Below are 19194 nucleotides of genomic sequence, written 5' to 3'. Positions count from 1 at the left end.
AAGCAGGTTGCACAGGATCGTGTCCAGGCAGGTTTTGAGTATCTCCAGAGAAGGAGGCTCCACAACCTCTCTGGGCAGCCTGTTCCAGTGCTCGGTCACCCTCACAGTGAAGAAGTTTTTCCTCAGAGAGGAAAGCCCTCTCTGAGGGCAGGGGAGAAGGGACCTTGCTTTGATCCTCTAGGAAGAAAAGCTGGGACAAGAAATCCAGTAAAACCTTAAACTTTGAATTCAATAAGATGGCGAGATGCAATAGGCTAAGCTTACATAAAGAAACTGCAAACTCTGAGGCCCTTTGGGGGTGGGAGGGAGACTTCTGCACCCAGCGTCCCTACAAACTGCAGGATTAGAGCTCTCAAAACCACTAAAAGATAGTGTTTGGCTTATGACCTTACCAAGGGCAGAGAAAGCAGCCTTTCTCTGAGAAGGTTCAGAAAGTGTTTCAAAACCCATTTTACTTTCCTTTTTAATAATTGCAGCTTGAGGGTCTGTCTTTGTTTTCAATAAACAAATATTTCTCCACTGAGAGTTTTTCTCCATAGCAAATTTAGCCAGCTGGGGAAGTAACTAGTCAAAGCTTTCCCTTCCTCAGGGTAAACTTTAAATTGCATTTGAGAGAACTTGGAAATATTTAAACAGCAGATCATTGGCCTATGTTTCTTTAAATATGTCATGAAAAAAAACCACAACCTAACCCAGGTTTAGCTAAGACTAAAGCCATAGGAAGTGAAATCATCAAAAACTCTCTGGGAAAGTGTCAAAATGCATTGAAGAGTTTCAGCTTTCTGAAATACTAACTGGCAAATATGTCTAGAGGGAAGTCGGCTTCATTTATGCTTTCACAATACAGGTTGAACATGTAGGGTAGGATGAACCATACTCTTGGTGGGGTTGGATTCATGCCAAAACTTGCAAACTAAATTCGTGCTCCTCCTATGGATTAAAACAAAATAAATAGATTTAAGTGTCACATCTTCAAAACTTTATCTCTTCTTTTTAAAAGCAAGCTGTGGGAGATAAGGGTGTTATGGTAGTGACTCTCCTCTTTCTTGTGTCCTATTAACATGTGGTTCCAGGGGCTCTGTTCTCCCTAAATCCTGCCCAGGTTGCATCTCTCTAAGTGGTGTAGCTTGGTGGAGAGTATGTGTGTGCTGTCATTTTCCTCCCTACCTACCTCATCCTTTCCCCACAGCTCCCAGGGAGAAGCTCTGGAGAGGTAGTGGTCAGCAGAATGTGATTCTGTGCTTGAATTGCAAAGAGGCAGGGTGGCAAATCCCTTTTTTCCACACCTCTGAAGGTGACAAAGTCAAAACACAGCGCTTGATATGCAGGAAGTGAGGAGTCGGAATTTGAGGTCACTTACTGGTGAAGTCCTGCTGACGTATAAACCGGATCCAGCTCCTGCTTTTGCAGAGACAAAGCAGCAGAGTGCCCTGTTGAAGCTCATTTCAAAAGTAGCTTTGTAATAGCTTCAAAAAACAGGGCTTCAAAATAGATGTGTTGTTACGAATTGAAGCTGAAAATACCTGTTTTTTTGAAAAGGGGGTGTCCTGCTTTGAGAGATGTGGAGGTTGAGATGCCAACGTAATGCAGCAGCGTTGCGACAGAGGTGGAGATGGAGCCCGAGCTGCCTCATCATGGGTTTTGACCTCCTAAATAAATGCTCCCTGCCAGTGCACATGAGCAGCGCAGCAGTGTCTCTCAATGTGCAGCTCATTTAATAGAGATAATGGTGAACGTGAGGATTTTCAGTGTTAGACGGGCCTGTGCGTTTCACATTCACATGAAACCCTGAAGGAAGATGAGCTGGAGGGGAACGGGAGGAGACACTGCTGTGCCTGTAATCCAATAAAAGGACTTTTCACATTAAGTTACTCTTAATTGCACAGAGCTTTTTCTAATTTAAACACTGGCAAAAATCTTACTTTCTTCTGTCTGTCTTGTTTCCAGAGGAAGCTCATCAGTGTGGGAAAGGCCTCCTCATCCACTGCCAGGCTGGTGTCTCCCGATCTGCCACCATAGTTATCGCGTACTTAATGAAGCACACGCGCATGACCATGACGGATGCCTATAAATTCGTAAAAGGCAAACGACCAATCATTTCACCTAACCTTAACTTTATGGGGCAGTTGCTGGAGTTCGAAGAAGATCTAAACAACGGTGTCACACCGCGAATCCTCACACCAAAGCTGATTGGCGTAGAGACTGTTGTGTGATGGCGAAGCTGCAAGGAGGAGGTCAAAGGAGGGATTAACCTGTTCTTCACCTGGTTTGGGGCAGTGATGGGTGGGTTGTGGGTTTTTCTTTTTAGCTTTCAAGGGGGCTTTTTGTGGCAAAACTTTTTGTGAATAGAAACCTTTTTTTTTTTTTTTTTTTTTTTTTTTTTGGTAAGGAAAGGGTTTTTTTTAAAGAGATCGAAGAACTTCGCCATGTTTGGGATGCTGTTGTGATTTCTTTTCCAGACACTGGCAGAGTATGAAGGCTTCAGAGCAAAAGGAGTACTTCTTAAAATCAAGAAGAAATATTGGGTTTTTCTTTTTATTTTTTCCCTCCTTTCCAGCTACTTGTAGAGTTTATGGCTAAGTAGTCTGTGCAGGTTCATAGACTGAAGAAACCTAAGTTGAAGATGAAACACAAACAGCCAAAACAAAGCCGGAAAAAAAACCTCCCTGAGACATAAGGGCCTTTGTTCTGCAAAGGCTTTGCTAAAGATAACCTAGCTAAATGCTCACCGGTGCAAAGGAGATCGGAGCAGCTTAAAAAGGCTGCAAGGCACTTTTCACACTCCTGACTCAAAGAAAAGAAGAAGAAGAAAAAAAAAAAGTTTATTTGGCGTGTTTCATGTTCCAGTTCTATTTTTCTATTTTTGGGGTGTAAGGTTTTAACAGTAAGGGACTTTGATCATTCTATGCCATATGCCTTCACTGGCTTCTTGTGCAATAATAATTTGGGGTTTGTTTTGAGTGTTCAAACCAGTTAGAGTTGGCTGCCCCATAATAATAATAATTTTTAAAGTCTAATAGTGCAACGGCAGCCGGCTTGGTTCAGAAAGGATAAATGAGAGCAATTATTTTGTTCCTTTATATGATTTTGATCCTGGTTACAGTGCCATAAACCTTGTTACATATGTATATCAGAATGTACAAAAATCAAGAACGAGCAAAGTTTATTTAAAAATATTTTTCGCACAAAATATTGGTGTGTTTCAGTTGTCTATGTAAAAAAAAATTTGATTATAAAACAAAAAATCTTTTGGAAAATGTGTGTGCTTTTATTTCTTCAGCAATTTTCCATTTTCTTTCTATGGGATGGGTTTTTGTTCTGTTCTTTTTCTTTTTTTTGTTGCGGTGTGCATCTCCCTTTGACAAAACCGATACGTCTTGTTTGGCATCTCTTTGGTGTTTTGTTCCTGTCCTCTGCTGGTGGAACACATTTTCTTTATTTTCTACTGTATTCTTGCATCCTTCAATTTCTGTAACTGGATTTTTCTCTCCTAGAATTACATCAGTTTTGGAGCTGTTCAGTAGTGCCAATTCAGCTGATGAGGGCTCTTTGGGACAGACCTGTTATTTCTACAGCTCAGTAGCCATTTGGAAAAATAAGAAATACACATTCTCCACTGGTTTCTTTTCATCTTCCTGCAATTAGCTTATCCTCTACGTTATAAAATTTCTAGAAATACATGGGTCTCTTGTGTGCTTTTCCCCTGGCCTCTCTATAGCCCTCTTCTTTAGGGGTTCCACAATTCCTGGGAATCCTCCTCCTGGGATTTTCCCCTCCCTCTTGCCCATCTTTCCTTCATCCCCCTCCTTTTCCAGCTGTGTCAGTGTTAAGTGTGGTGTGTATTGTAGGGCTGATGTTTCTGCCCGGCAGTGTCCCTTAGGTGGCTGACTTCTGCTTTGTTTGTTTGTTTGTTTGTTTTTTAAAGATATGGTATAATCTGATCTCTTCTGGACTGTTACCAACTCTAAAGTTTATTTGTATAAGCCTAAAATGAGATAGAAAACATTTCTCGTATGATTCTGTTGTGCAAACTGATATATCCCAGGAAGTCTGGTAGCAGTGAAGGTTTTTCCTAGATGAAAACCCAGATGGACTGAACCAAGTTTAAAACGGGACCTGTCGGAAAACTTATGTATAATCACATTAGACATGTATATTTTTGTGGACATTTTACTTAAAATGTTGTTACTATACAGATATTTTCTTGAAACTTATCCCTTTATTAAATTATTTTTCTACTGGAATTGATTTTTTTTCTTTTTTTTTTCTTTTCTATGATCAATATCATTCCTTTTGCTGAAGATGCCCTTGGCGGCGACAGTTGCCTGGGTGGCAAAACCTTTCGGACTGTGACTGCTCCTGGGGCTAAGGAGAGAGCGGCCAGAGAGAGAAGTCCCCGTTGGCTGGTTGGGAGCCTTCGTGCTCCAGGAGGACAGAGGTCCTTTAGCAGAGGGTGGTCTCCTGCCCTCCTTCCCTTGCATATGGGCTCCACCTCTTCCAGCTGCTCTCCATGAACTGCAGGTGCAGGTCATTTGAGAGCAGGGAGGAGGTTAGAAAACCTCTGTGGCTCTTGCTGGAGAAGCAAAGGCAGCGGCAAGGCTGAGGGAGGGCTGCCTGCCTGCTGAGGGCTCGTGGCCTGCGTTGGTGGCTGTAAGTGGTGCCTGTGAGGGAAATGGCTTATTCAGCAAGGGGAGCATGTGAGCTGCCTACGTGGGACACGGCCCTCCTAAACATGAGGGAAAGGAGGGCTGTGTTCAAACTGGGGTCTTCCCTGTTACTACTGTTTTCTTGTTCCTGTGCTAAGCGGCCCGATGCGAACATCTCTAGCGGGAGGAAGGGCCTGCTATGCTGACGTGACTCGCTGTCCTCTCTGGTTCAGCCTCGGCTGCCACACGCTGCCTCAGATCAGGATGAAGTTTGCAGCCATGTAAGTTCTTGTGTTTGGTTCTTATTTAAGCCAAAGAATAGCCCTCACAGCCCTAAGTTACTGGCAGCAGATGGTCTGATGCACTTGCCTTGGTAAGACTGAGCGGCAGTGCTTGTGCACGCACAAGTGTGGAGTTTGGAGGGCTTGCACCCCGCTGCAGAAGCCCCAGCAGCCTTTCTGCTCGTTGTGGTGAGTAGTGCTTGCTTTTGCTTTCCGGTGTGATGAATTTGGAAATGATGGGGCAGGACGACGCAAGGTTGCGAGTGAGCGGGGTTTGCTGTGGGTCTGGTGGTAGTGGAGATGGCCTGGATCAAACCTCTCCTTTGTGGGGAACCGTTCCCTCGGAGGGGACTGGAGCTGGGCTGGAGGAGGGGAGCTCAGGAGGGTTGTGTCCCACTGAAGGCAATGCTGGGAAATGGCAGCCTGGGAATTGCTTTGCTGGGGAATAGGCTGGGGAGAAATGCTGATGTTTTCAGGCAGAATTTATTGAAGCTAGTGAATGATCATTTGACATCTTTGTGCCTGAGGGCACAAATTCAGTTAAGGCTTGTATGACCATTAGACCACCTGGGAGCCCTGCCTATGTGCGTGTGTGTTGGAGATGCCTCCTTTTCTGGTACCTGACATTATGCGCTGTGAATATGTGCCTGTGTATCAGTAGAAAGCCCCTGTCTGAGCATCGCACACTCCTAGCCAGAAGAAAAGAAAAAAAAAAAAAAAGATTTGCCTTCATTTCTAGAAGGAACCAAGGATGAAAGGGTGGGGGGCCACAGTTGCAAAGGAGTTTAAGCAGACATCTGTGCTGCTTTGCCACAGAAACCTCCAGAAAGGTTATTTCTGACTTTAAGGTCAGCATTGAGGCTTGATCACCAATCCCCTGCTCTTACCACTGGCTGCAACTCACTCCCAGCCTCTCTGAGATGGGTCACAGTTAAAACACAAATCAGGAAAATCATTCGATAGCCTTTGATGGACAGGACCTGCTTTTCCCTCCTCAGTGTCAGCATTGTGTGCAATGTATGCTAAAATAGGTTTGGTCCTGGAAAATTCATCACTTATCATAGATGGTTTGGGTTGGAAGGGACCTTAAAGACCATCTAGTTCCAACTCCCCTGGCCATGGGCAGGGACACCCTCCACTAGACCGCGTTGCCCAAAGCCCCATCCAGCCTGATCTTAAACACTTCCAGGGATGGGGCATCCACAACCTCTCTGGGCAACCTGTTCCAGTGCCTCACCACCCTCACAGTGAAGAATTTCTTTCTAACATCTAATGTAAATCGACCCTCCTTCAGCTTAAACCCATTACCCCTTGTCCTGTCCCTACACTCCCTCATAAACAGTCCCTCACCATCTTTCCTGTAGGCCCCTTCAGGTACTGGTAAAGCCACAATTAGATCTCCCCAGAGCCTTCTCTTCTCCAGGCTGAACAATCCCAACTCTCTCAGCCTGGCCTCATAGGAGAGGTGCTCCATCCCTCTGATCAGCTTCGCGGCCCTCCTCTGGACTCGCTCCAACAGGTCCATGTCTCTCCTGTACTGGGGCCCCCAGAGCTGGACGCAGTACTCCAGGTGGGGTCTCACAAGAGCTGAGCAGAGGGGCAGGATCACCTCCCTCGACCTGCTGGTCACACCTCTTTTGATGCAGCCCAGGACACAGTTGGCTTTCTGGGCTGCAAGCGCACACTGCCGGCTCATGTTGAGCTTCTCATCAATCAACACTCCCAGGTCCTTCTCCTCAGGGCTACTCTTAATCCATTCCCTGCTCAGGCTGTTGTTGTGCTTGGGATTGTGCCAACCCACGTGCAGGACCTTGCACTTGGCCTTGTTGAACTTCATGTGGTTCGCATGGGCCCACCTCTCCAGCCTGTCGAGGTCCCTCTGGATGGCATCCCTTCCCTCCAGTGTGTTGACCACACCACACAGCGTGGTGTCGTCGGCAAACTTGCTGAGGGTGCACTCGATCCCGCTGTCCATGTCGCCAACAAAGATGTTGAACAGTGCCGGTCCCAGTACCGACCCCTGAGGAACGCCGCTCGTCACCATTCTCCACTTGGACATTGAGCTAATAACTTCATAACTTATTTTCCATTTCTCCCCTTTGGGACCCTGGGGTAGACCCCTGAGTGCTTGTTTCTGAGACCGTTGCCCTCGAGATCCGGGTCTTGTGAGCAGGTCACCCGAGATCCAACTTGCAAAGCAAGGCAGGGTGTTCAAAGCAAGTGCTGCTTCTGGTTGTGAATTTACTTTCTCTTTACAAACTGGGAACCCTACTGAATGGTGAACTATCAGTGTGTGAGAGTGTTAACACGTGCTGCAAATCTCTATTAAAGCTAAACCTGTTCAATTCATTGATCTTGCAAGCTATCCTGATTTCAAGGTTGGACTTTCAGAGCCAAGAGATTGTTTAACTTTCCATGCTAAGTATCTCATCTGCTTTATTCCTCTGGGTCACACTAGAGACCAAACCAAATCCCCCTTTTTGTCTTGGCAGTCAATTTTCTGAAGCTTTCTATGACTTTACCTTTCACAAATGTGCTAAACATGCTTTGGAGAAAGACTAATCAAAGGTCCCTCTCTACCCGCTTGACAGATAAAGGCTAAGAGTGTTGTAAGATGAAGTAATTGTGTAGGAAGTGTGTTGTTACCTGATGGTCACAAGATCTGCCAACAGCTCGTTGTAGGGAGGTGTGTTCAAAAGCACATGCAGGAGCTGATGAGACCGAGATAGGAGCCACAAGGGGTGTGGGAAAGTGTGGAGCAGGGTGGGAGCATTTTGGCCTCCCGTCCTGCTCCGCTGCGGTGGAGCTGGCTCCCAGCATGTGTGCTACCAGCAGCAGGAAAGGCTCTGGGAACTGAAGATGCTGATTCAGTAGGGAGGACAGAAATAAAGAGTGCTATCTCTTGACTGAGTTAAGGAGGTAATCAAAGAGAGATAACAAGTGGTTGATGGCTGTCTCATTAGCAGGGCATGTTCTTTCCCGTGGCATGTTTGCCTGCTGCTCCTGTAGGTGCCACAGAAGAGGTTACTGATGAGCAGGTTTCCAATGGTTTGAGCACAGCCTGACATCAGTAGCTGATAATTAGAGCCACTGGTTTTGCACCCGGGCATGCTGCTGCTGGCAGCAAAGGGAGGTGGTTCAAGCCATGCCATGTTCCCAGGAGCAGTCCCTGCCATCTTCCCACTGCTGGGTGCAATATTAATCTCTCTGCTCAATCAGGTGCTTCTTTTGCTGAGGGGTTTCTTTCTTCTGCTATCTCCACTCCCTCCATTGGAATCTTGTCCCATTGGAGCATGGCATGGAGGAGCAGGCTCCTTTTTTGTCTTGCTTTAGCTGTCTTCTGCATCTTTTACCACCCTGTCATTCCTCAGACTAGAGGAAAGCAGTTTAAGGACAGTCATTTTCGAGGTGTACTGCAGCAGGGTGAGTGTTTTCAGCCACCTGGTTTGATTTGAGTGTTATCCAGGCAGCATCTCTCCTAGGGAGGCCAGAGCCCAAGACCTTCTCCTGCAGCAATTCCTGTTTGCAACTGCCTCATCACTAGAAACAAGGGACGCTGTTGGGATTACAAAATTGCATTTTGCAATCACCTGCTGAGTAGTATCCTGGTCTCTAGTTGGAGCTGCCCAGGGTGGGGAGGCCTGTCAGGTGTGGAATGAGCTGTAGCAGGACTTACCCAGTGTGCAGCCAGAAATCCTGCTGGTGACTCAGTGACTGATCTGCTCTTTGCATCTTTATGGAGCCAGTATCCTAGAGTACATAGAGATGTGGTCCCTTGCCTCAGAAGCTGTCTAAGCTGCTGTTGAATTTGGCTGGATCCAGTCTGGCTTAAATCCCCTGCTGTGAGATGCCTGTCTGTTCAGTGTGTTCCCAGGCTGTGGTGTGAGTTTGTCAGAGTGAGAACAGAAGCCTGTGAGCTCCTGCCTCAGGGCTGGGCTTGTTTCAGTGATGAGGAAAAATAACCTCAAGTTTTATTCCTGGGGATAAGAATTGCTGTATCTAGAAGGGGGAAGAGTTGAGCACCGTACAGAAACATTTAACTTTACTCCTTGATTCATGTTAGGTTTTTTTAAAGCATGTAACAATTTCTGAAAGATAAAAGCACTAAACCAGAGGTTAAATGCAATTTGACTCATATGCCTTGTCTTCACACTTCTGTACCTTAGCTACTTTGATTGTCTATCTATAAAGAGGTGACATTGGAGCACATGGATTTATTAGGAAGACTTATTTGTCATGGAGAGATGAAGGAGCTGTCTGACACTTGGGGGTTTCGTATCAAGTTGCACTTCTGGCAGACGGCAGTGGAGCGTTTAAAGAAGATCACATTGTAGAGCAGAGTAGTAAGTTGCTATAAGGATGGACAGAGGTTTGTCTGCAATGCAGGGACTCTGAATAGAGAGCCACTGGATTTGTTAGATCTCTTTCTGGTCTGGGACACGTGCAGATACAAAATGTCTAGCCAGAGGCATAGGCAGCCTCTTCCCCAAGGGCACGTTCTGGTTATTTGTTAAAATCCGTTGGGATGATGGAAGAGGATGCTGGCGTGAAAAAATGTGAGATATTGGCAGCTGGGCTGAGGAGCTTGCCTGTAGCCGTTTATGTTTTCAGAGGTCTGAACAAGGTCTGACAGTCCTGAGCAAAGCTTTGCCCCACTAGCATCTGTTTGAAAGCTCTTTTCCAGGCATCCAGTTTCGATGCAGCGCTGTGCATCTGCCTCGCGTTGCTTTGCTCTGTCCTATAACACTCCAACACCCGAGACCAAACTTTTGCAGTTACTGATAGCAGCTTGTAGGGATTCTTTTCCAGCAAGAGGCAAATGGGTGCTGAGGAGTCTCCAAACCCTCCTTGCTTTTCAGCTGTGCTCCTTGAGTGGCGAGGGCTGCGGTGACAGTCAGGTCATGACATGGAGTCCAGCTGTGCTTCAGTTGTTGATCCTGCTGGAGTGCGACTTATGGAGAATCCCCTCTGGGCTTGGCTTTTCTGGGCTGGGGTCTGTGACAGTGCCTGGAAGGGAAACTCAAGCGCGCTGGGTGGGCTGCTGCTGCCAGCTGACTTGGCTGAACTCGTGTCCATGTAGCATCAGTAAAAATCTCAGAGAGCTTGAAATGAAAGCCCAGTTCCTATTCTGAATTTCTGATGTGTATTGAGAATTTGGTGCACAGTCATGAATATGTAACCTTTGTCAGGGAGTCTAGGCAGATAAAATATTTACAACTCTATAGGATCTATATGAAACATAGTATGTTGGCTATAAGATAGGATTTTGTTTCTTTCGGAGTCCTCCCTGCCCTGAAGTATCGTCCTTGCCTGTAAATAACACTGTGGAAGCAGGAGGCAAGACCTCATCCTTTAGATGGGTGTTGTCCCTCCCGTTTTGCAGCTGGGGTGGATGAGGGGGATGTCCATGGTCACAGACCGAAGTGAAGAGCAGAGCCCAGGAGCTAGAACTCCTCTTGCTTTATTAATGTCACAAAACTATTTCTTAAAACTTCATCTGGTCACTGATAAATACGGTGATTAGCTACGGCTTCAGACGCTGAGGCCCTTCTCCTCGAAGCCAGAGCAAATTAGGTCCTTGTTGTGTCTGGCTGTCCTATATGCACTGCAAATGCCAGAGCAATTTTAGCTTCAACAAAGTGATACTGAAATCTTATTAGTGCCATTCACTAAACCCCTTGCTACTGCTGTACGAGCATTAGCAAATGGTCCTCTGCACCTTAGCTCTAAATGAAGAACAATGCATATGTACGGCAGTTTACCATCCTATATTTAACAAAGCCATGATTACATGGAGATATAGAAGGGGCTGATAAGCCGTTTGAGTACTCTGCAGAGAAATGGCACCAAAATAGTTGTAGTGTTGTTTCTAATTGCAACGGATGAGCAGCCTGGCTCATTAATCCTCCCTATCAGCAGCACGTAGCCTGTCTGCACCAGAATAGCCCTGATCTCAGCAAACCTGCATCCAGCCCTGGCCTTCTCTTTTCGACGTATTTGGAAAAGACAAGCTTCCAGTGCAGCACTGAAGGGACTTCAGCTTGGCTGGGCTGCCTTTCCACAGCAGAGATGACCCAGGGTGTGAGGGGCTTTGCAGCATTTTGGGAGACTGCTGGGATGTGCATGGGTGTCTTTGCAACCCCGACTTTAGGCTGAGCAAGAGCGCTGGTTTGGCAGGTCCTGCAGCGTAGGCGGTCACACTGTTGAGCAGTGAACCATTGCCACAGTGTCTCTCATTGCTCAGGGGGTGGCAGGGCTGTTGCCCATGCCAGCAACCATCAGCTGTACAGAACAAGCACCTCTGTGGTGGGAACCATGCTCCCTGGTCCCACCAGCCCTGGGCATGGCTGGCATGGTTTTACACCGCTACAGCCTCGGCTTTATGAGCAAGAGGACACAATTCAGAGGGAGGGAGAGTTGGGCAAAGGGCCCGTGCTATCATGGTTCTCCCTTCTCTTTTTCCCCTTTCTTCTTGGACACCTGCACAAAGCTTTTCCAGGGGTTATAACGAGCGCTGTTAACAAGCAAAGTCTGGGTTTTCTTGCTGTCCTCAGTGACTTCAGTCTAAGCTGTGTTTGCAGAAATTTTCTCTCAAAAGACAGTGCAAGCCGCTCTTAAAAACTGAACCCGAGTCTTTAACAGCCCTCAGTACGGTTGCAATCATCCCAAAATCTTTGCAGTAGGAGCCTGGGGTCAGGTACTACACAGATGAGAAAGCTGAGGCTGGGGTCAGATGGTGACTCGGGAAATGTTCCTGCTTAGGCCAGAGGCTGCGCAGTGCATCATGAGGTGCAGAGTGCTGCCTACCTGGTGTTGCAGAATGGAGGAAAGTTGTGGAAAGACAGGACCATAGCAACAGGGAAGCCCAGGTGAATTGGTACCACTGTTTTGGCTGCTAAATGGGAATTTAGTCTTCTGCACCCATGTGCAGGTCACCTAGTATTGTGCAGGCAGGAGATTTGGTTTTGGGACAGGATAATGCCTGTTGAAAGCTAGTAATGTTTCCCTCATCTATTTTCTTCATTTTAATTGTGCGTATCCTATTGGCTTTGAATACTGAACAGCTAAACAGCAGCATCTTATAGCACACCCTGATGTGGTGGGAATTTGCCAGCTGAATGCTGGCAGTCAGCTGCAGCTGCTTGATTGGTACCAGCCCAGGTCAAGACAGGCTTCTGCAGAGCTAAGTCCTGTCCCAGTCACCACCTTGCAAAGAGCTGCTTCTTCCAAGCTGTTTGATCCAGGGTAAGCTGGACCTAATGTCCCTCCTAGCTGAATTTTTGGGATGACTGGGCTGGATATGGCTAGATAAACCACTGGGGAATTAAGTAAACTACTGCTACCTTTGCCTTGCTTTCGCTAGGATGACCACACGTTGTACATGAGGAAGCAGAGGAACCGTGACTTAGTGCAATCTGTCAGAGTAAGGGTCGTGTATGGAGAAACTGGGCAAAAGGATGTCTGGATCATCCTAAGATCCCAAGGAAATATACTATAGTATTTTTGCTTCTTTAATCACTCCTATTCTATGTTTCTGTCTGCCAGATGCCTTCAGTAGCACTCCAGGCACATGATTACACCCACAGAATAATGATGGTTTGCCTGTTAAAATTCTTGTTTCAGCTGGAGATGGTATGTCTCTTTGCTTCCTTTTCACCTTTAAGGTGAAAAAATTTCAGGCTTTTAATGACTGGAGGGTGGAATAGGCACAACCACGTTGCTGAAAAGTACTATGTGTGAAAGGTACTAAGAAGCAGAGGATGGGGCACACAGGGAAAACTAGGTGCAGTAGTGAGAGTCCCTCCTCACCTGGGTTTGAGGGACAATGCCAGATCTCTCTGGAGTGGTGGGGAATCAGGAACACCACCTCTGGCAGTTGGTAGCTGGATGTCTTCAGATGAGCTGCTGACCAGGGAAAGAAATGGGTCCTGGGAGCTGGACTGGAGCAAAACACAAATTTTGCTTCACACATTTCCTTATATCATTGGCCTGGTTCAGAGAGGTGGAAACAGTGACCCAGATAGAAAGGGAGTTTCTACATGGCCAAAGGTCCACCTTAATCCCCGCTCTGGGCAGCAGGGAGAGCTGGGTTGAGATAAGTCACCTGCAGAAGGCAATGGAGACATTGTGTGCCCATCCAAGGGTTTGAGATCCTCCTGGAGTCTTCAGCTTCCCAGGGAGGGCCTGGGGCTAGCTGCATCCTGGTGACTGAAAGCCAGTTTGGTGTCCAACTGGCACCCTAATGCTGGGAGACAAGGCTGGATTTCCAGCCCATTGGCAGCTTTGCCCACCTGAGAACCATCTTGGCTTCTCTTTCACTGTGAAGGTTAAATTCTGTTGCCTCATGGAGTGGACTTAGGCACTTTGTCATGACCCTGCCTCTCATGGTGGTTTTCTTACGCTTATCATGAGAAGGCTCAGGTTTCAGTTGCTTATAACTTTGCTGAACTTAGCTAATTAGGGGCTAAAATTTTCCATGCTGGGTGGGTGTCAAGGCTAAGCATCCCTTTGCGCTCATTTGAAGCTGATTTGCTTTATTTCCATTGTATTCATAGGTAATTCTCTTTTCATTTGAACTGATAAGAATTTTTGGAATAAGATGTTTTGATTGTATTCATTAGGAAAATGAAAATAATTTAATTTTCTTTAGGAAAATTGTTCATTTCACTAGCAGCAAGGCATTGCATGGAATACATAATTCTAATAAGGTTTTTGTTTAGAGAATAATTGGAAAGAAACCTTTTTGATAAGGTCAGTGTGTCACTTTGACCTTTTTAGCAATGAAACCATTCAATTGCTCACCCTAAAAAAGGACTTCATCTTCTGAATGCATATCTAAAATGAAATAAAGTTCCTGTTGGAAAGAAGTGCTTTGACTTTTGACAAAACTTTTTGGTCATCTGTAAATGAACAATTTTTTTAAATGGCTCAGGGCAGGCAGTTTTTGAAATGATGGTGTTTCTTCCAATAAGGAATGTCAATATTTCCCAGTGGATAATAACCCCAAATAGTACATGTGAGCAAAGAGAGTAGCTTTGCCTGACTACCTCATTATTTTACAGACTGTGAAGCACCCTGAGGCTGTGGAGATGCCTCCCCAGGGGCTGGTGTGGGGTCTGTGTGGGTCACCAGTGGGACCACTGGTGCACAGTGCTTGCATCCACTGCCTGCATCATGAGTGTGACCCAGATCTGTTAATGATGTCAGAGCAGTGCGCTGACATCCTGAAATGAGGCTGCTGCTCTTCTGGGTGAGTCCAAGAGTTCACTCCTGGTAGGAGCCAGGTCAGAGAAGGGTCCAGCTTGGCCTTGATGGGAGAGAGAAAAGAGAAAGAGGCTCCTGTGTCCTGTTTGCATTGTCTTCAGGCAGTTTGTTCTGCAGCATGGACTCCTGAACATGCTACTGCTAAACCAGACTTTATGGGGCTATGATTGAGAAAGGAAGATGTCCATGTCAATGGCTGACAGCACTTGCAAGACTGCTGTGTCTTGCCTGGAGGGTAGGTGTTGACCATGTATTTGTTCTACCAAGACTATGAGGTTGCAAATGGGGGCCAAATAGGCATGTATCTCTGAACTGGGTCTTAATGTGAAGGTGAAATTGTCTTTATAGAAAATAACAAAGTATTCTTGCATTCATGAGAGATCTTAAAAATATTGACTTACAGAGGTTCCCCAAAATTTCAAGCTTTCCCAAACTACTACCTCAGTCTCTTCAGTCTGGCAGACTTAGAGAGAAATGAAGCTTTCCTTCTAGATGGCAGTTTCTAACAGCATAGTCTATGCTGGTATTTCTTTTTCATCCTTCCTAATGTTTATTTGCCTGATTCCCTTTGGAGGAGTCAGACTAGAAGCAGTTATCTATGTTTACTGGGAAAAGCCTTCATTTGATATCCTGAAAGTAGTAGGAGAAGGCCTCACAAGCGTTTGAAGCTTGCGGTCTTGGTAAGTGCAACTCCTCCTTTGCCATTGACTCTGGGCATGTTTTTGAGCTGGGCGTTCAGTGTTGAACCTCCATGTGAGGCTCCAGCCCAGCTGGGATACCTGGAAACTGTCAAGTCCAAGCCAACGTCAAGAACCAACCATTGAGGTGATGTCAAGGGTGGTGCTGTAGCTGTAGCAGTGCTGTTTCCACTCTGGGGGATGTGAGCTCCTTCAGCCCTTTCCTGGAGCACATCCTGACCCAAGGCAGGCCACCAGCCAGTGCAGAGCAGGGGCTGATAACCCTGGTCTGGGATCTCACCTGACAGCTATGTCAGAGGAGGTTTCCTTGTTTCTGGTCCTCTTTCCAAGCAGGTAGACTTTTATGTGCTGAAGTGTGATCTTAATTCTCATCCTCAGCATTGTCACCTGTAAAATGAGGGGAGGGAATTGCTCATGCCTCCGGGCTCAGTGCTGCTCACAGAAAGTGTGAATGGAAGAAGTTAGGTTGGAGGTCCTCAAAGAGGAGCTGTGGCCTAAGGAGCAAATACCTATGCACTTCTTTGGATTCACTGTGAAGAGCACTTGACGCTGCATGTGGTAATGGGATAGGAATGCTTATTAACGAGAGCAGGAACATTAATATGTTTGTGAAACAATATTATGCAACTGAAGTCAATATAGTGCTTTGAATTGCCAAAGAGCAATTCAAGAAGTAGGGAGTATCAAAGTTCATATGCTTGAAAGCCAAGGGCCTCACATCGCCCATGACTGACTCGTTCAGCTCCGCTTTCCTAGCGCTCGACTGCGCCGACAGCCTTGTGCCTGAAGTGCCGTGCTTGTTCTGAGCTTGAGCGAGAGCATGTTTCTCCTATTGCAAGATGGTAGTAAGAAATCAAGGTGTGCCTGAATACCAGTCTAGAGATAAAGGCAACACATGGCTTTTATAACTCAGAGCATTTAATTCATCTTGGGGAAAAACATTCCTGTTGTCTTTTTCAGCAATATGACCCCCGTGCCTTCGTGCATAATTATCCTGAGTCGTTCAGAGATGCAGAAGAAGTGTTTAGGTATTCACTGGGGATTAGTGCTAAATTAAAGGAGGCTTGATGTTTAGTGTAGTCAAGAAAATTGTGAAAGGAAGAAAGCAACATGTTGAAGTTGGTCTCTTTGTGATAAAAGAGAACAAGCAGTAAAAGCTGGTACAAAGACCTGCAACAATATGAGAAAATTAGCTGAAAATGTGCTGAAAAGAACAAAATGGATCATAATTCTGATGAAACTAGTCCTGTGGAGAAGCTGCCATCTAAGGTCAATTTAGAATCAAGCAAAGTATGCCAAAAGGGATTTAAATATCTTGATAATTCAGATGTATATTCTTTAGTTGATAATTTACCTCTTATTTCTTTAAAAAGCATCTGCATGTTGTTTGCAGGACAGCTACCAGGGGCATTTGCTTTATTTCATACAGATAATTCCACTGATGAGGTAAAAGGTATAATTTAAAATAATTTTCCAGCAATGTTTCTCTATTAAAATGTAAATTACAAAATTTCATGTCTTGTTTGCACAGTTTTGGTTTTGTGTGGATGAAACTAGGATTGCCTCCTCTGAATTATTTTATAGAAGTCTGCTAGCAACTTTAAAAAATGCTATAAAATTTTTGCAGACCTGTGATCACAGCCTTAGCAATCTCATTTCCTCAAAAGCGTCCTTACAATTAGAAGTTTGAGTAAATAATTGAGAAAATGAGACATGCAGTCTTCGTGCTGTGGCATTTTCTGCATGTTTTTGAACAGTGGCCTCAGGAAAGATGTGTGCAGTTTCTTGGAAGACACCAGTTAGAACTTGTCCAAATATCGTGTGGCATAGCTGAGCAAACACAGTTCAGAAACCAGGAAAATGGAGGATACGGCGGAGGTGTCCCACCTGTCGGGTTGGTGACCAAGTGAAGGGAGCACAGGCATCCTCAGCTCTCCAGGAAAGATGGTTTCTCACCCCAGTGGGACTCAGTGGTGGGAAGCGATATAGCTAGGGAAGCACTCTGGTGCTTCTATATTAACAGCTCCACATCCTCTACCAAAGTATGGGAGACTGATGAGTTTACAAACTTCATTTTAAGCATTTTATTTTCCTTTTTACTGCCTTGGAGCTGAAGTCCCCACAGCTTCTAAGCTCCTGCAAAGTGAAACCCTCTCAAACCGCTGATCTCAAAAGCCCTATGAACCCTGCCTGAAGCTGAAGCTCTCAAGGAGTCGGAAGCTTTGATGCTCCTTCCACGTACCTGGTTCCTGTTGCTCCTCTCCCCAAGTTCTGGTTGTGTTCTATAAAAGGAAACTTAGCCATAATTTGTAAAGAAAAATTCCCTTTTTTTTTCTTTTACCTAGATCCCCCCTCTTCTAATTAGATTTTGAACACTCAATTACCCTGTTCCAGACAGAATGCAATATTTCTCAGAAAAGATGGTCCTTTTTTCTTCCTTATCAGCCCCACTCTAACCCAGAAAATAAATCAGTGAAAGTTCAAATTCCAGTCTAGTTATCAAAACTACTATGTTGGAGTGATTACAAAATAAGTCTGCCTCTCTGTACCCATGCTTTTAAAATTACTCACTAATTTTGGCAGTTCAAGCCAAAATCTATGTACCTATTTAAAAGTGGCTACTTATAAATCCAATTTTTCAGGCTTTGTCATGTTTAGCACCAGCTTTTTGGATTGTGGTGATCATCAGTCATGCTTACAATTTGACCCACCTCAATCCATTGACAGCATATTTTTCCCACAACTGGTAGTTCACACTGTTTATTTTCTTCTTGCTTAGCTTTGCTTCTTCATCATCTTCTCCTTAACTGACCTTGAGATTGAATGCCACAGAAATAACCTTCCATAAACAATTAGCTAGCCTGCTTTCTGTCATCCTAACCACATATTAGCTGGTTGATTGACTAATTTTATTTCAAGCTTACTCCATAATCCTTTAAAGGATTTATTTTTGAATGCAAATAAGAGGATAATTATTTAATGTAATTATTTTATTAATGTCTTTTACATCTTTTTTTTTTTACCTTATGTTGAGGTTTTTATACCCTTACTGCATTAAAATCCTGATAGCAAAACTGGGTTTTGAAATTTCAATGCATAACTTAACTTGTAAGTCAGAAAGAAGTAAACCTCATTCCTTGCTTCTAAGCTACTCTGACCTGACAAATTCGATTTCTGAAGCACCATGTTCCTGTGATCTCCTCTCTTCCTAATAGACAGCATGGGCTTTAAGTTTCTACTAGAGAAACTAATTTGGCTTTGAGTTTGAGTGTTAACTCTGTAGCTTCTTGCGATTAGGTGGCTCGGCAGAAGGGTGATGGGGTAAGTTCATGTGTGTTGCCAGGTCACTTATCAAATCCAGTCCAGCCAAGTGTTTTCCAAAAGCTGAGAGATATCTGTGGCATATGTGAAATGCATCAGTTAGTTGTGATTTCAGCATCAGTAAAACCCAACTGTAGGTTGGAAGCTGCAGTCCTCTGTTAAAACCTGGTGGTTGTTTTACTATGTGAGCAATTTAATGAGTGGCGGATCAATCTGCGTAGTTTTCATTTAAAGGCATTGTTGTTCTTGGTCTCTGTGCATGGGCGGGAAAACCAAGCTACCTTTCCTTTTATTTATTTTAAAGTAATATAGTGCTACTGCCAACCTGGATGAAGTTCTTTGGCAATAACACTCTCTCCCTCAGTGATCACTTGCAGTCTATGAATGTTACTTAAAAATAACAAACAAATCTGCTGCCAGAATCTATAGAAGCCTTTTCATAAATTCTGAAACAAATTCAGACCATAGTAATTGCTCCCAGGCAGGGCTGAATAGTGTTTCTGGGGGGCATAAAATTTGGGGTGAGAAATGGTTGAATTAAATATCTTGGATGAAGCAAATTTAAGACATATAAAAAAGAAGTGGCTTTCTGGATATTAAGCAGAACCACAGTCCTCTCTCCACATCTGTCCCTGGTTGATCATGAAGGAAGGGACTCGGTTAAGAGGACATAGGTTAGGACTGGCCTTGCACAAGAAATAGCATTTTTTTTAACTGACTGGAAAGAGTAGAAATAAGCAGTTGGGAATGACAGTTTCCATCAGAGGAAATGATGGGTTGATGCAATCATTACGCAGTGCTTAAAAAGGGACTTGGAAATGATCTTGACTCTGGAATGTCTGCACCTTGCCCGAAAATGTCTGTGTCAAAAACTGTGATAACTGTTCTAGTTCATCCTGAGGTAACAGTGAGCTTTCCCAAGAGATCCTGACGTTCCTGATGCTTTCCCTCAGAAAGGGAGGTGCTCAGGAGGGTGAGATACCA

At 45.0% G+C, this 19194-nt stretch overlaps 1 protein-coding gene across 3 annotated transcripts in view; it reads left to right on the top strand.

Moving 5' to 3' along the window:
* DUSP10 (dual specificity phosphatase 10) overlaps positions 1-4244 on the top strand; it is a 76291-nt gene extending 72047 nt beyond the window's left edge. For all 3 annotated transcript variants that reach the window (XM_075749321.1, XM_075749318.1, XM_075749322.1), the window contains one exon: positions 1948-4244. In XM_075749321.1, coding sequence (XP_075605436.1) covers positions 1948-2213 — 266 coding nt within the window. In that variant the 3' untranslated portion in view covers positions 2214-4244. The remainder of the gene's footprint in view (positions 1-1947) is intronic.
* Positions 4245-19194: the final 14950 nt, after the last annotated feature.

The sequence above is a fragment of the Balearica regulorum genome, chromosome 3, assembly GCF_011004875.1.
Source record: "Balearica regulorum gibbericeps isolate bBalReg1 chromosome 3, bBalReg1.pri, whole genome shotgun sequence".
Classification (NCBI taxonomy): domain Eukaryota; kingdom Metazoa; phylum Chordata; class Aves; order Gruiformes; family Gruidae; genus Balearica; species Balearica regulorum.
The sequence above is the reverse complement of the archived record's forward strand: the minus strand, read 5'-3'. Positions and strand labels throughout refer to the sequence as shown.